This window comes from Molothrus ater, chromosome 1 (genome assembly GCF_012460135.2).
Source record: "Molothrus ater isolate BHLD 08-10-18 breed brown headed cowbird chromosome 1, BPBGC_Mater_1.1, whole genome shotgun sequence".
Classification (NCBI taxonomy): domain Eukaryota; kingdom Metazoa; phylum Chordata; class Aves; order Passeriformes; family Icteridae; genus Molothrus; species Molothrus ater.
This window is the reverse complement of record NC_050478.2, coordinates 131,784,294-131,799,523: the sequence shown is the minus strand read 5'-3', so window position 1 is coordinate 131,799,523 and position 15,230 is coordinate 131,784,294. Positions and strand designations below refer to the sequence as shown.

Sequence of the window (15,230 nt, the reverse complement as noted above, 5' to 3'; positions counted from 1 at the left end):
TTTTAATAGGCCATTTTTTATTGAGAGTTAAGATCATGTTTCCCCACAGTGCGCAGAACGCACCATGAAAACAAAATACAGAAGATCACTTTAGTAAATACACACTGGTTAAGCAATGCTACCTTTTTTGGCAAAGTGCTGTATTTTGTCTGTTTTCAGCTTGTGTTAAACTATTAAAAAAAGAGCCACAGATTCTTCCATATCAAAAGGACTGCTACAAATAGAGAAGTGGCTCTGGAGAGAAGCTGCCATATATGCATAGACTGATGTACAGTATTAATCCCAACTGAAATGTCCCTTTTGAATCTTCAAGTTTGCTGTGTAGAAGGCACAGTTTAAAATGCAAATCTGTCCATTGACCAATACATATGAAAATACAATTTCAGCAAGATTCATGAATATCAATCAGTATGAGACAGTGCAAGGCCTCCACTTTTACAAGAAAAAACACACACTTTAATACAATTCAAAAAACCATATAAAAAGCCACACAGCTCACTATTAAAATAGTAAACCAAAACAAATCTAATTGCCCAATAGCTCCAGGCACAAAACAGGGCTAGACCAACATAAATATGTAAAACAAATTAACAAAAAGCCATTGATGTAGTACTATCTCACACAATAATATGGTTTCCAATATTACAAATTGAGAAGCACAGCTTTGTGCAACAAAATAGTTTATATCCTGAAAGATATAGGTTTTCATCACCAGAAAGTCATCTAGTAATGCAGTATAAAAAGATCAGTATCTCCCAATTCTAGGAGCAGTCTAAAGTTGCATTTACTTGCCTACTGAGAAGAACAGACCAAGGCTCTCATTTTAATGCCTGGGAGCCTTATACTCTCAGCTCCATCTCCCCATTAGGAGTTAAGGGATTACTTACTCCTTCCAACACAGGGAGGTGGAGACTCCATCTTCCTTCATTGCACTTTAAGAAAATTAAAGCTGAAGGAAAGTAGTTACTTTTATATAAAGAAAAGTAATACAGGAAAGCAAAGAATTTTCCTGAGCTAGAAAGTTGGCAGCAAGGATAAGGAAGTTTAAGCTAGACAAAAAGTTGGAGTGATAAAGGTAGGTAGATAATCTGAGGCAAGTAAGAGAGACTGGTGAAACTACAGCTATTTGCAGATAAACCAAAGTATTTGGACCACATGAGAATTGTTGTATGGACATGGGCACACACTGCTAAAACAGCAGTAACAAAATATCTCTTTTGGAAAATCATGGTGTGACCAATTTTGCTTTCTTTTAGTGTCCATGTGAATTCAATTTGTCAAAAAAAAAAAAAAAATCACCAAACAACAAAACCCCAAAAACTAGTGTATCCAGGAAAGCACCTCTTGCTTTTGTACATTTAATTATTTTCAATATCCCTTTGTGACAATCCTAATTGCAGTGAAGCAGCACATCTGCAGTGAAACATAGGTTATGAATGCTGTTCCCTGTATGCTAAGTAGGTTCCACAACAATTTCAGCTGCAGAACACACAACAGTACCCACTACATCAAGGTCAATTTGAATTGCTGGGGTTTTGCTTCAGTGAAATTGAAGCATCTGGCTGAATTTAAATACTTCATAAGTCTGGAACAATTCACATTATCGACCTTGTCTTATTGCAAGGACTCCTCACATGACTCCTTGTACCAACTTCTGTGTAAGGATTACTGGAAGACACAGCTGAGTGTAATGTTAACACTGTAATGCCCTAGGCACTAAACACAAGGGAAAACAGCAAGTCACATTAAGCACTGGCAGAAAGGAAGATAAACTTACTTTTGGTTTCCCCCCTTCTCTCACTTAAGATTTCTGCTTCCTTACTTCCATTCCCATTTAATCCACTTCCCAGACTGATCTGGATCTATCAGGGTCCAGCATACCACTGGCTGCTGTGTAACACAGCTTTTGGTAACAGGTGAACTTTACCTGTAGTTGTAGTTGGCACTGCCTGCCAACTTCCAAAAACATCTTGCTCAGTGCTCTTAAGAAAGCTACTTGATTGTTTTGAATGGCTTTTCTTTCCTGTTGGCCCATGGAATTGCTATTAAATCCTTCTGCCTCCAGTGGGCTAGGAGAACAACCACAGCTGATTGATCAATTTTTATACACTGTTATCACTGTGTTTAGCTCAGCATCCAATTCGTCCTACCTCACATTGCCCTTCATTTCCAGTCCCCATTAACTTGGATTTCATTTTCATAGAGAATGAGAGAGAAAATTAGGAGAACTTCGAATAAAAGCTTCCTTCTAGCTACTTCTGAGCTACTCTCAATCTCTACTTCTGAGCTACTCTCAATCTGTGAATATGAGACAATCTAATAGCAATTTGTAGCTCAGAAGTAGCTGTCTATCAGCCTGACTTCTTTGAAGAGCAGTCAGCTACTGATAGATGGTGGACTGACCATTCTTTTAACCTTTCTCCTTTAACTAGACTAGAGATTAAATGAGATAGGGTAGGGGAAATACATGCTTCAAAGACAGAAATAGTTACAGAAACTCAAACTTTATCTGGTAAAGCTGCCAGTTCAGTTCTGTGTTGTGCATCTGCAGGTTACCCAAGGGCTCACTTTTCTTCCCACTCCACTGTGAGGTACTACATCTGTAACACTGGTGCCATATTGTACTGCAACAATGTTGGTGGGACATTTAACCCTCTTTCAATATCCATATCAAGTACCCAGCACACCTACACAGCCCCCACTAACACAAGTAAGTTCTAGGAATTTAGATGAGATGTCCTTTGAAACAGCTCAGCACAGCTATGTAATATCCACTGGCAGCTATAGAATTTCCTTGTCAGAAAGTAATCGTATATGCTGAATACAGACAGATACACAAACTGTCAAGTACTGGTCATTAAAGCACATGACTAATTTTCTAACTTCGTTTTGATTAATGCAAAATGTAACTCATTTCCATCTCAGTTAAATTTCTTTAAAATATCAACTAAGAACCCATCTATACATCAAAGTTTATAAAACAGCACACAAACTATCATACTGATAGGCTTCCAAGACACTGATATTTAACATCAACATTTAGAACTTGATGCAAGATGATTGGAGACTTATGAGTCTTTTGAAAATAATGCAACACTAGTTACGATTGTGTTTGAGGGAATGACAATCAGCTTCAGATTGACCACACTTACCTACACATGAAAACAAAAGCAACCTAAGAAACAATTAGGCCATAGATTAAAACCACAAGAGCCATCAGTAATTGAACTGACGCTGGCAAGGCTGGTGAACAAACAGTCCGTTGTGCTTGATTTGCCGAGAGTGGCAATCCCTGGCGAGGTTTTGGCGACGGAGACTGTTCCTGTTGAGACAGTGTCTTTCATTATGTTCTTTTATCCAGTGGGTAGGACGAAAGCTCTTGTTTTTTTCCAGAAAAGTTGAACTAGTAGCAAGAGCCGTGACATAGCAGTGAACACGCTGTCCCATTTCATTTGGGGCCTCCTGTCTAGAAATGTAACAAGCAGGTATCAGTCACCACTGAGGTGCATTGAAAGGACAAGCAAAACAAAGGGGAGAATGGGGACATCAGCATCCAGCACTTCAAAAGGGAACCCTTATTCTACTAGACAGAGATTTGGGCTGAGGTAAGGTCAAGCCACTTACCACACTGGTAAGTAACACGTAGTGCTGCTAAATCACTTTCTGTGTGAGGGCCCCACAACAGCCTTAAGACTTTTGGCTCTTACTCTAATGTGCTCTTTCTTCCCCACACCACCTCCCTAAGCCCAAGATGCAACACAGATCAGAAATGTAAGGCAATGTGCGTCACACTACTCCAGCTTTAGAAGACTTGAGAGTTTTCCACTAGGCAAAGTTTGGTTTAAAATCATCTTGAACACTGGTGGTTCAGCCTGAAAACAGAAGCTAACACTAACAAAAGTGCATTTCAATTGCCAGCCACACAAGTAAATCCAAACAAACAATGCTCATGCAGAGGAATGGAAAGGTAGACCAGTTGTGACACACATGAAAAATAACTCAGAAGGATTTTTCCTCAACCAGCCCCCTAAATGTCATGAGCAGTGAGTCAGCAGTTTTGGCAAACCCTTGCTTCATCATGCACTAGTGAAAAACAAACCAGCAGCCTATGCAAGCAGCGACTGACATATTGAAAAAGGACTTCCCTACTTGACAGAACAATCACTGGCATTTCCTGAAACTTCCAAAGTAAAGTTAAAAATAGCCTAGCCATTTTAAAAGCAAAGCAAAACCCTAATCTGAGTGCTACAGCTGGTATGAGACCAGTGGCAGCAGAGTTTCTTGCCTTCTCTCTCCCCACTCAGGGCCCAACAACCAGCTGTCAACTGGTCAGTCGTGCCCAGGAAAGATGGCTGCAAGACCAGGAACTTGCCCAGGCATGAGCAAGAGGTCTCTTGGGAAGTCTGTCTTTCAACATTAGCATGACTCTGTCATACAAAGTCTCTTCTGGAAGAGCTTAACTTGCAATTATTGTAGGATGTCTCTGTAGACGTAAGTCAGGTCTGCCATGCCCATGGTACCCTTTGTAGCCTTACTCTGGGAGGCTGCAGGTGCCTGACATGAAGTAAACTCTTCTGCCTCCTCCCACTGCACACTGGAGGGAAATACTCCTTGTCATCAAGGGAATACTCCCTCCCTTCCACTTTTTTCTTATTTCGAATATCCCAATCTTGCTTTTGGATCCTTGGGGAGTTTGATATGAACGACTGAAGAGTAGAGACTGCAGAACAGTCATATGTGACATGCTGGTCTTCCCCTGTTTTTCACTGCATATTATCCTATACCTAGCACTTGAAATACCAAACAAAAAAGTGAGTAACAAGCACAGATCAATTCACAGTGCCTTGTAAATACATTCTTTGCAAATTACACCAGTTTAATTTACATGAGGGTACCTGCAAATATGGGACTAATATTTTCCTTGTGGAGTGATCCCTTAGTGCATCCAACAGTGCTGGAGGTGGAACTGCAAGTGAAGCCTTTCTAGGGAAAGCTATTACAGAGGCAGGAAGCCACACCACTTATTGCAACCTGTATTTCCTAAGCATACCCTTAACTAGCAAAGGGCAGCAACTGTTAATACAAACTGCTGTGGTTTTGTTATGGAAAAATATGACTAATCTGACAAATAGGGAAGTTTATACAACATCCTTTGGCTTTGAAAGGAATTTAAAATGAAAAAAGAGATTTCCTCCACAAAAGGAGTAAAACTGGTTTAAACTTGCTGGCTGAAAATACTTTAGCTTTTTTCTCCCCCTCTTATCAAATACTCTTCCAGCAATGGTTTGCAAACCAACACTCTATTTGTCATCAAAGTGACACTGGGATAGCAGAGGTGGTTTGAATTAGCTAAACAGCCACATACTCTTCCAAAATGCAGCCTTTTGGTACCTTAGGTGCATTTGGTAGGCTGGCACTAGCGAGCTCCGTGCACTGAGAGAACAGGGTTGCTGAGACTCCATCACATTGTCAAAATGCAGTTTTAGAGGGGCTGTGTCTTAAGCCAGACCATCACTACATACATTTGCTGCTGTGCTTCCAGTGTCTATTTTGCCAGAAAGCAGAAGTGTCCTGCTCATCGTGCTACACAACCACAGCTCACAAGAAACATTAAAGACTTCAGACACCCAACCCAATCATTTCAGTAATTTTTCTGCACTTAGCATTTTGGCTTGTTAAAGCAGATGTAGTTAGGCTTGATCAAGTAATCATTTGGCACAAAGGTTAGTCCTAAAACCAGTATTGCTTTGGCAGACAAGGCTCTAGAGGAAGCAGTGTTGCTAGCAGCCTGATCAAACAAAAAGCACTGTTCCAAAACAGTAGTACTTACTGTGCCAGTGTGCCTTAAGCAGCTTTTCTTGGCCCTACAATATTAAATGGCCAACCATTAAACCACTAGAGACTTCATAACAGCTTTTGAAACTTACTCTAGTATCAGTGTAACCAATGTTCCCAAATTCTGCAGTCTACCTCAGCTTTAGACTTAAGTCTCACCCCAGTTATCACACAAAATATCCTGTACAAGAGCTTGGATCCTCTGACAAAGCAACAGCACAGAGTTCAGTGTGAAGAAACTTAATTACACACCAGCTGAAGAGCACACCTCTAGCTTCCCCAGGCACTGAAGCAGCTGAACTGTGCTGTGTAACACAAGACAGGATCCTTCTCTGGGTGAATTTACATCAGGATCCCCATGTCAAGTGACTAAAAAGTCAGTATCCAACTTTTGAGTGTTACTATTCACTGCAAATTGTATTTTAGATAAAGTGCTAGGGCATGTCCTGCAGCCTACAGCACCCTTGCAGATTCCTTCAGACTCTCATTTTAAAGGTGCTGTCTGCTCATAGTTTCCCCCAATTTAACTTAAACTAGACCCTTATGCTTAACATCCTAAACTGTCCTCCCCAAATAATTATACAAATCCCACACCAAGATCAATAGTATCAGCACTATATTTCAACATTATACAGCAGTATGTCATTTCAAAGTCACCTGGTTTCTTTGAGCTAAAAACTTAAATATGGCAAGGGGTTGATTGGACAAGTCAATAGGCATCTACCTACAGCAACTCAAGTGCTATACTAATTTCTTCCTGTATATCAAAGCTCAGTATACTGTGATTTTTTTCTTTAGTACTATTGTTTCTAAACTTAAGAACTAGATGGTAGGAAAAGTCAGTCTTTGTTACTAACTGGGATTCACAAAACACCCAATTATTTCAAACCCAATGAACACACGGGGTCATAATGGCAAAGGAATCCTCTATTTGCATACAGCCATGTTCACTGTACTGGTACAGGGGCATACACCAACACCAAAGAATGGCAGGGCATGGCAAACATGCCTCTACAATAAACCCACATGGATAGATTTTCAGGACCCAAAAGCACTTACTTTGCTAAAAGTAGAAGGTTGCAGCACAGATTTTCACATTGAGGAGACTAAGTTTTGTGGAATCTTTCAGCTTACTTTTGCTCCACAAACCACTTGTGGGCAAATTTAATCCTGTCCTTATCACTAGGTTGAGGAATGAAAAAAAAACCCACAGAAGCCTCCTACCCAAACCCAAAGCCACTTCCCTGTCAGGATCATTAAAGGTCTGTATTTCATCTCACAAGGTGACTGAAAGAATACTGACTAGCAGTTATGAAAAACACACATAGCTGTGAAGGGGGCAAAGTGCTTTCATATCTACATTACTGGCTATACAATTAACTGCCACCAGTTTACACAGGACTGGAACATACTCTGCAAGGGAGTAACAAGGCTCCATGAATATTCACTGCAGTGCCAAAATGCATACCCAACTGTTTGCCAACACTGTCATCTTGTATAACATTTTTCTGAGCAGGCAGGCAGCTGACCACTCTACACACCTTGTGTGGTATTCATGCTTTATTCACCTCCCCTGAAATAAGCTGGAAAATTCAGTATTAAGTGTCTAAGCTGATCAAGGAGAAACCAGATATTTTGAGCACCAGAGCTCCTTGACAAGAGAATTCAGACATACCTGGGGCTACCTGGGCTGTGAAACTCCTCATCCCCACATGCAGCCTCATTAAGGCTGTGACAGGTGTTGTGGACAGCATACACAGACATGCTGGGATGCTCTATCAGGAGGTTCTCCATGGGACTGGTCTCCACTTTGATAGTGGTTAATCCACCTGCAGTAAAACATGGGGGAGGGGTAATAAACCAGCTCTCCTCCATAGGACATGACTCAAACTGGATGAAGCAGGACTCGCTGGCCTCCGGCAAGTGTTCCAGGGGAGATGATAAACAAGAGAAGACGGGCGAGCTGTCCGTGGCCGATGCTTCAACGAGGTCTGCTTCCTCCATGGAGCAATTAGTGCAAGTGTCTGCTGCAGGGGACCAGTCATCAGTGGAGAGGAACCACGGATGTTGGTGACAGCAGAAGGTCGAAAACAACACAGTTGCACACAGCCAGAAACGGGATATGAAATAATAAAAAAAAAAAAAAACAAAGAAAAAGAAAAAAAAGAGCCCTGTTAGCACATACACAAATTTTTACTTTTTAAAAGCAGGGGAGGGGAAAAGGGAGCTCCCAGACAAGCCATGTTAGACAGGTGAAACAACATTATCAGTAAGCTATATAATTGCGAAATAAGTCAAATAGATTTTATTTGTACAAGCGGTTCTGCTGAAGCCTGTGTCAGGCTTATAAACCTGACATCATTCTTCTCACCAATTTACACAACATGTAACATTTGTTTGGAAGACACCCTACACTCTAATCCCACACTGGTTTTGCTGATATAAAGCTTCCCCAATATGCTGGTTTGTTCACACGGAAGTAAGACTAGCAAGAGCCAGAGCAAGACAAAGGCAGAACTTATGTCTGACAGACATCTTACCTATAAAGTCAACCAGAATCCACTCGTCATCTTCCTTCTCACTGAACTCTGGCTCTTGGCTGGACAAGCTATCAATCTCTCCCACGAGCATGTTATTTAATCTCTGGAACATTATTAAGGCAGGAACAAGACTTTGGCTGGTAGGTCTTTATATCCAAGGTTCAAGGCACAGCTCACACTACTAGCAGAGTGGTATAGACTTGAGATTAAAGTGCATAGATGCTGTATCAGCTTAGGTACAGGACATGCAAAAGCATGACTTGTAAACAGTTTACGTGAAACCTGTAAAAAATGATGACAAGCATCTTAATGACAAAACCACAGGTAACATCCCTAGGGAAACAAATCAGAAGCCTGTTAGTGCAGTCTGAGGTACCAATGAACATTTTTCCCTGAAGAGAGGCAGCTTCAGTGGCATCTGCCATCCCCTCCCAGCTAGATACAAACAAAAAGCACAATCCTAGGGTCTCTCCTGGGAGCTGATTGCCTTTGTCTCAGACCTCCTTCTCAAAAAAAGTTCTGTTTAGGTGTCAGTCCCCCCCTTCTCCTAAGGGAGGAGGTGTATAGGACTCTTGTGTCTACACTCGCCCATCTCCCTCCATGTCAGAGAGACACCAAGGGCAAGGGCAGGTTTTCTGCTCATACACTCACCTCCCCTGCTGACACAGAGGAGCCCCTGTGAGGGCTCCCAGGGAAGCCCAAAGCAGTGTTTCTTCTCTGTTCCACCCAGACTGCAAGTTAACACAGTAGCAAGGCACATCCTGTCTTCAAGTTCAAAGTACACCACAGAGTTACCAGCGAGATCATGTTCACAGCAACCGCCCAACTAGTCATGTATCCTAAGTCTAAGGAACATGGAAAAGTATTGGATGTGTTTAACTAAACCCAGTGCTTATTGCTCAATTCACTCCCCTAAATCTACATGTCATTGGTCACTGCAAGCCTGACCTCTGCATTTGGCAGTTAAGATGAAAAATCCCATTAGTACCAAGAAACTGAATGTTTAAACACCCCAGAACTGCCTTTGATATTTATATATGAGCCAATAAATAAAAGTCATTAAAGCAGGTAAAAAAAGCAAAAACTATGGGGAAAATATTCACCAACTTAACAACAAGTTATTTTTGCCCATAGCAATATTTGAATCATTACAGCAGGTCAGAACTATTACAGATTAAATACCTGTTTGATAATTAAATAGGAAAGTATATACCCATGTAAGACAGTATGAGTACCTGCATTCAGAAAGGGAGCAAGACACATGACAGTAGACAAACCCAGATACTAAAAGATACCACTCATGAAGAATATTATTTATATATAGATCAGTATACCTTGCTTTACCCTAGAACTCTCAGGCCACACCAAAGAGTCGTTTGGCCTCCTGTGTCACCTTATCCCAGGACACCAGACCCCATCACCCACTTGTTCAAGGTAAGGACAAGCACTTGCTCCATGCAGCACTGCTCCTGTACACATTTATGCAGCTTCCCCCTTGTTCAGACAGCACAGAAGGAGAGGAGCAGAATTTAAAGTAGTCTTCAGAAGCAATATGAAAAGGTGCAGTGAAACTCAAGGAAGTTATGCTCAAGAGAAACGACTGACTGCAGGAAAACACGAGACTAGAAACAACAGGCTCAGCTGCAATAGTGATACAGGTCTATTTTTAAGAAAATGAAACAGGTCTCCTAGAGAGAGCTACAAAAATTATCAGAAGTCTAAAGAAAATCAACAAAAATTTAAAAATTGTAAAGCTTAATAGAGGGAAAGAAGAAAGAATTACGTAAAGAAAGAGGCAAACATTTATTGCCTTCTTTTATACCCAGAGCAAGCAGAAGTGGCTTTAACTGCAGAAAAGCTCAACTTTCAGTGGTTATTAGCAGGAAACACTTTTAACCATTAAGGTCTCTAAGCCCTGGATGGGTTACCTAAGGAAATGCCAAATGCCTACAGTGTTCCCAAGCACCTTCTTGGGAAGGTTTCAGTGCTTCAGTTACAGGCAGAGCTTACTATGGATAAGGAAATGAATTCTAAGTGGAAGCTTGAAGCCTGTAGTTTTCCAGTCACCTTCCACATCCTTCCCTAACTCTCTCCTGGCTCCAGGCCTATGAAAAAATGAGTTTGTTTTTTCTTTAGGCTAACTAGTAAGCCATTGTGTGGCTGCTGATCACCACTGGCTTTCCCTGTACTCCCACACGCGTGTGTTGCCTCTTTCCTAGATCAAGCCTGGAGGTACCTTCAGGCAGAGGCTGCCTTTTTGTTCTGTGCAGAGTGGAGCAAGATGAGAGCTCACACGCCTCTAGTAAGGCTCCCAAGGCATCACAGCAACATAAAATAATTACCCTCTAACAAGTAAGAGAGAGATCCCTGCTCCTGAGAATGTGAGCTAAACAAACCTCAGCTTTTGACCCACAAATGACTTTCTGTGGATCAAAAGCAGTTTGTCCCATTTTTCCCTTCCCCCAGCCCAAGGAGGATCCAAAAAAACATCTGAATCATTTTGTCCTGGTTTCATCTCCAGCTGGGCTTAAAACCACGGCACATTTAGAAAGTGGTTGATGCTTTGACATCCTTTTGGACAAGCGCCTTTAAAAAGGCCACACTCGTGTGCTATTGTGCAAGTCAGGCAGCACAAGAGAAGTTAGGCTGTTATCAAGGGCCATCGTCCGGGAAGGAAAACAGGACAGAGACCGAGAGAGGTTTTCGGGTTCTTAGTCAGGAACTGTTTGCGGCAGGAAAACACAAGCCTGGGAACAACTGACTCAGCGACAGTAATGATTGTGAGGCTGGTACAGATAACACACCGAATGAGTGTCAACAATACAGTATCGCTGCAATACAAAAAGTATTTTTTCCTTTTTTATGTTTTTTTTGTTGTTGTTTCTAACCTAGCAAAGGAGATGAGGTATGTGCCAAGCAAAAAGAAAACACAACCAAAGAAGCCACCCCCCAGTCGGTCCTAGAGCAGCTCCGAGCCAGAGCCGAGCCGCCGATGCCCCGCGCCCCCAGCCCGCAGCTCCGCGGCCGCCGCCAGGAGGCTCCACACGGCCGCGGCCAGCGGCGCGGGCTCACCCGGCACAGCCGCGGCGGCTGCGCACCTTCCCGGCCCCGCTCCGAGGCTGCCCGGGGGGCGGGCGGACGAGACCGCCGGCTGCTCCACAGCCGGGAAATCGCCAAAAGCCCCCGGCCCCGGCGCCGTCCCAGCGGAGAGAAGCCGGGATGGGCGCACGGGAAAACGGGGGCTCCGCCGCTGCTGCTCTTCACCGCTCACACAGCGGGAGCCCATTCCACCCGGGACACCGGCAGCGCGTCCAGGTGCCCGCAGCCCCCCGCGCACCGAACTCACCCGCACCGCGCTGCCCCAGCCCCGCCGCCTCCGCGGAGCCCTTTGTTGTCAGGGCCCGGCGCAGCTGACGGACCGGCCGCCGGCCACGCCCCCCCGCCCCTCCGCCAATGGGCGCCGCCGCCTCCTGTCGCTAACGCACGTGACGGGCGGGCGGGGAGCGCAGGGGGCGGGGCTCGGCGGCTCCGCCCCGCCCCTCGCCCCGCCCCCGTGGCTTGGGGCGGATCGGGCGGGCGGGAGTAGGGTCATGGCGGCGTTAGCGGACCCTGCCCTGACAGGGACAGCTCCGCCAGACCGGGCTGCCCACAGCCCCGTACAACCTGGCCTTGAGCGCTCCCAGGGATGGGGCAGCCACAGCTCCTCTAGGAAACCTCTTCCAGTGCCTCACCACCCTCACCGTGGAAAACTTCATGGTCTCCCTGGAGCCTTCTCATGGCTAAACAATCCCAACTCTCTCAGGGATTGTCTCTTCTTCATAGGAGAGGTGATCCATCCCTCCAGTCATCTTGGTGTCACTGCCCTGAACTTGCTCCAACAGGTCACAGATCATAGAACAGGTGAGGTTGGAAGGGAGCACAGTGGGTCATCTGCTCCAGCCTCCCTGCTCAAGCAGGGCCATCCCAGAGCACATGGCACAGGATTGTGTCCAGATGGTTCTTGAATATCTCCAGGAGGGAGACTCCACCACCTCTCTGGGCAACCTGTTCCCATGCTCAGTCACAAGTTTTTCCTCATATTCAGGTGGACCTTCTGTGCATCAATTTCTGCCCACTGGCTCTTGTCCTTCGGCTTGGCACCACCATGAAGAGCCTGGCCTATCCTCTTGACACCTTCCCTTCAGAGACTGATGGACATTGGTGAGGACCCCTCTCAGGTGCCTCCTCTTGAGGCTGAACAGGCCCAATTCCCAGCCTTTCTTAATAAGAAAGATGTTCCAGACCCTTGACAACTTTGTAGCTCTCTGGTAGAACTGCTCTAGGAACTTCCTATCTCTCTTGTACTGAGGTCCATGTCCTTCCTGTGCTGAGGATTAGATCCAGGACTCCAAGTGGGGTCTTAGGGGAGCAGAGTATAGGAGATTTACATCTCTCAACAGTTATTAGGCTGAAGCACCTTAGCTGGGCTGTAAAGCCCTAGAGAACTCATGCACTAGATCACAGACTCCATCTTTTTAGGCAAAAGATAGAAGAGGCAATGAATGTAAATGCAACACTTTTCATTTTAGCTGCTCTTTTCTCAGAAAGGAATTTCCAGACAGTGAAATTACAGTCCAGGAGAGCTGGTGTGGTTGTGCTGCACACCTTCAGCCACTTAATATAACCGGGTATATCAGAAAGTTAATAGTCACTTCAGACTGCAGTGAGTGCTGGATGGGCAAAGATCTGTGTCCTTCAGAAGATGCTGAAACAAATCAGTGATATGTAGGCAAACAGCATTTTACATGCAGCATGTCCTACCAATTTAGGATATTTCACAGTTTCAGTTGTGCTGTGGAACTTGGTTTATTACAAAATAATAGCATTTTGTAATAAAATACTGTGTGCAGCTTGAGTGTGTTGGTTGCTAGAGTCCAGATAAACTTGATCTTTTAACCTCAATGTTTAATGATATCTTTTTTTCTACTTTTTTGCTTTCTCTTTTTTTCCCCCCTTCATTTTCTGGTAAGGACAAAGCTTCTCTATGTAAAACAAAATAAAGTAGACTTTGGAAAAATGCTGCAAAGTGCCTTCCTGTGGCTGGGAATAGGTTGTGTGAGTTGACCAGGAGACTGCCTAGCTGTAAAATCTGCAATATTTTTGCAAAAGCTTCAATCAGCTAGCATTTGATGATACTTTTCCATGCAGAACTAGCCATTCCTGAATTAAAAAATCAACTTTATTTTTATAACATCAGCACTATCAAGGGACATAAACAAATAGTATATTTGATTGAGTTTCAGTTTATAAGTTGAACAAGAAATGAGAATGCTTACAAAGTCTCTTCAGGTTTCAATGATAGTTGCTTCAGGAAGGGGGAGGGGAGAAGCAGCACATATCTGCAAATTCAAGATAGGCGAGACAGAAAATTAAATGTACAGAATAAATGCCCCAAAGGACTAATCTGTATTGCAAAATTACATTGTGTTAGAACACGTTAATTAAGGTGATACAAACCACTTAGTGTAGACAAGAACTGTCATGTTTGGCAGCTGGGTTACCTTGGGTCAACAACAACCAAAAATGTCAAAGCCTTAGTCTTTCTTTGTACTGACTGTTATATTAAGCATTAAATGTTAATCAATTAACATAATGTATTTTTCCAGTGTAGGCAAGCCCTAGGAAAGCTTGGGTTGTATTTGAGACACAGACTCCTAATGAAGATAAAAAGTCACTGTTTATATTTCTGACAGTCCCCTGAGAAGTAATTGAAGGAATAGAAGCTCTCTTCTTCCTGTAGTGTTGCTCTCAAATTCTTCCATTTTCATTTAACTTATTTCTTAATTTTCTATTGTAACAAAATGGTGGAAACAATGAACTTGCTTATTCTTTCTCTCAAATATCATTGCTGTTGGCAGGAGAAAGGCAGTTCTGAAAGCTACTCTCTTTCTTAGCCTGGCAACCATCACACTTTTGTTCCATATCTGACAAGTACTTAAGTATATGAATGGTTTATAGTGAAATGAATTGTGTGTGTGGACTCAAATACCTGCTGAGCAAGAGCTCAGGTATTTCATCCTGCACTCACTGAGGTCAATCATAAATTTTCTGGTGGTTGCAGTAGTGCAGGTTGTCACCTTAGGTGCTTTATCCAAAGCCTTTCAAATCAATTAGCCTTTCTATTGATTCTAATGGTTGTTAGAGCATGCCCTCAGCAAAAGAGATACAGTCGCTTGGACACAAAAATTTACTCAGAAACTGGCCTTCCTTTGAGGAATTTGATGCTTATATTTGTATTAGAAAAAATATTCTGCAGAGATGTTTGGAGGAAGGGAACCATTCATATTTGCAGTACCACGTGCCCATGCATGATTCTGGATTTATTGGTATGAGCTAGCAGCAAGCCCACTGTACTTTCTGTGTGCTCAGTGGCAGCTTAATGGCACAGCCATTGCTGCTCTGTGTGTCCTGGGAGCAGTAAATGGCTGGGCAGCAGTCCCCTGTTATTTGAATTGTATTGATTTTTCAAGATCCTACACATTAATGCAAGGCATGACCTATTGTCTGGGTTCCCACTGCGATGAAATACTACAGCAGCATTTAGCAGGCACAATATATGTCTAGCCATGGAGTAGAGAGTGACCTTCCTACCACAGGACCTGTGAGTTACAATGAGTGCATTGAGCCCACAACAAAGCACTGCCATGTGTTGTGCCTCTTGGAGAGGCCCTGCTCCACAGCCGTGCCTGTTTCAGGGGTATGTGAGAATGCAGATCTCTCTCTGCATTAGAAATACTGAGTAGCAGGAGGGAGAACCACACCAAACAGAGCTTGCACATACTAAAAAAATAATCTCCCTCTAAGCTTTGGACAAGA

General features: G+C 43.4%; 1 protein-coding gene across 5 annotated transcripts; it reads right to left on the bottom strand.

The window, feature by feature from the left end:
* On the bottom strand, positions 1 to 11,766 carry TP53INP1 (tumor protein p53 inducible nuclear protein 1). Of its 5 annotated transcripts, none has more exons than XM_036406640.2 (4): positions 11,722 to 11,766; positions 8,376 to 8,657; positions 7,511 to 7,862; positions 1 to 3,466 (listed from the first exon to the last, which is right to left on the bottom strand). In XM_036406640.2, the coding sequence occupies exons 2-4, from the start codon at positions 8,485 to 8,487 to the stop codon at positions 3,217 to 3,219; spliced, it is 714 nt and encodes a 237-aa protein (XP_036262533.1). In that variant the 5' UTR covers positions 8,488 to 8,657; positions 11,722 to 11,766; the 3' UTR covers positions 1 to 3,216. The 5 variants fall into 5 exon arrangements, with proteins under 5 accessions (XP_036262533.1, XP_036262535.1, XP_036262534.1 ...); XM_036406644.2 differs by lacking the exon at positions 11,722 to 11,766 and adding an exon at positions 5,831 to 5,864 and having other exon boundaries at positions 3,342 to 3,466; positions 7,511 to 7,859; positions 8,376 to 11,574; XM_036406643.2 differs by lacking the exon at positions 11,722 to 11,766 and adding an exon at positions 5,831 to 5,864 and having other exon boundaries at positions 3,342 to 3,466; positions 8,376 to 11,571.
* Positions 11,767 to 15,230: the final 3,464 nt, after the last annotated feature.

Bases quoted from the DNA above. Each gene is read 5' to 3' on its own strand.
- TP53INP1 (XM_036406640.2), bottom strand. From the start codon at position 8,487: ATGTTCCAGAGATTAAATAACATGCTCGTGGGAGAGATTGATAGCTTG. The intron at 7,863-8,375 runs GTAAGATGTCTG...GGTCCCCTGCAG, and splicing joins GATTCTGGTTGACTTTATAG to CAGACACTTGCACTAATTGC. The intron at 3,467-7,510 runs GTATGTCTGAAT...TTACATTTCTAG, and splicing joins CACAGCCCAGGTAGCCCCAG to ACAGGAGGCCCCAAATGAAA.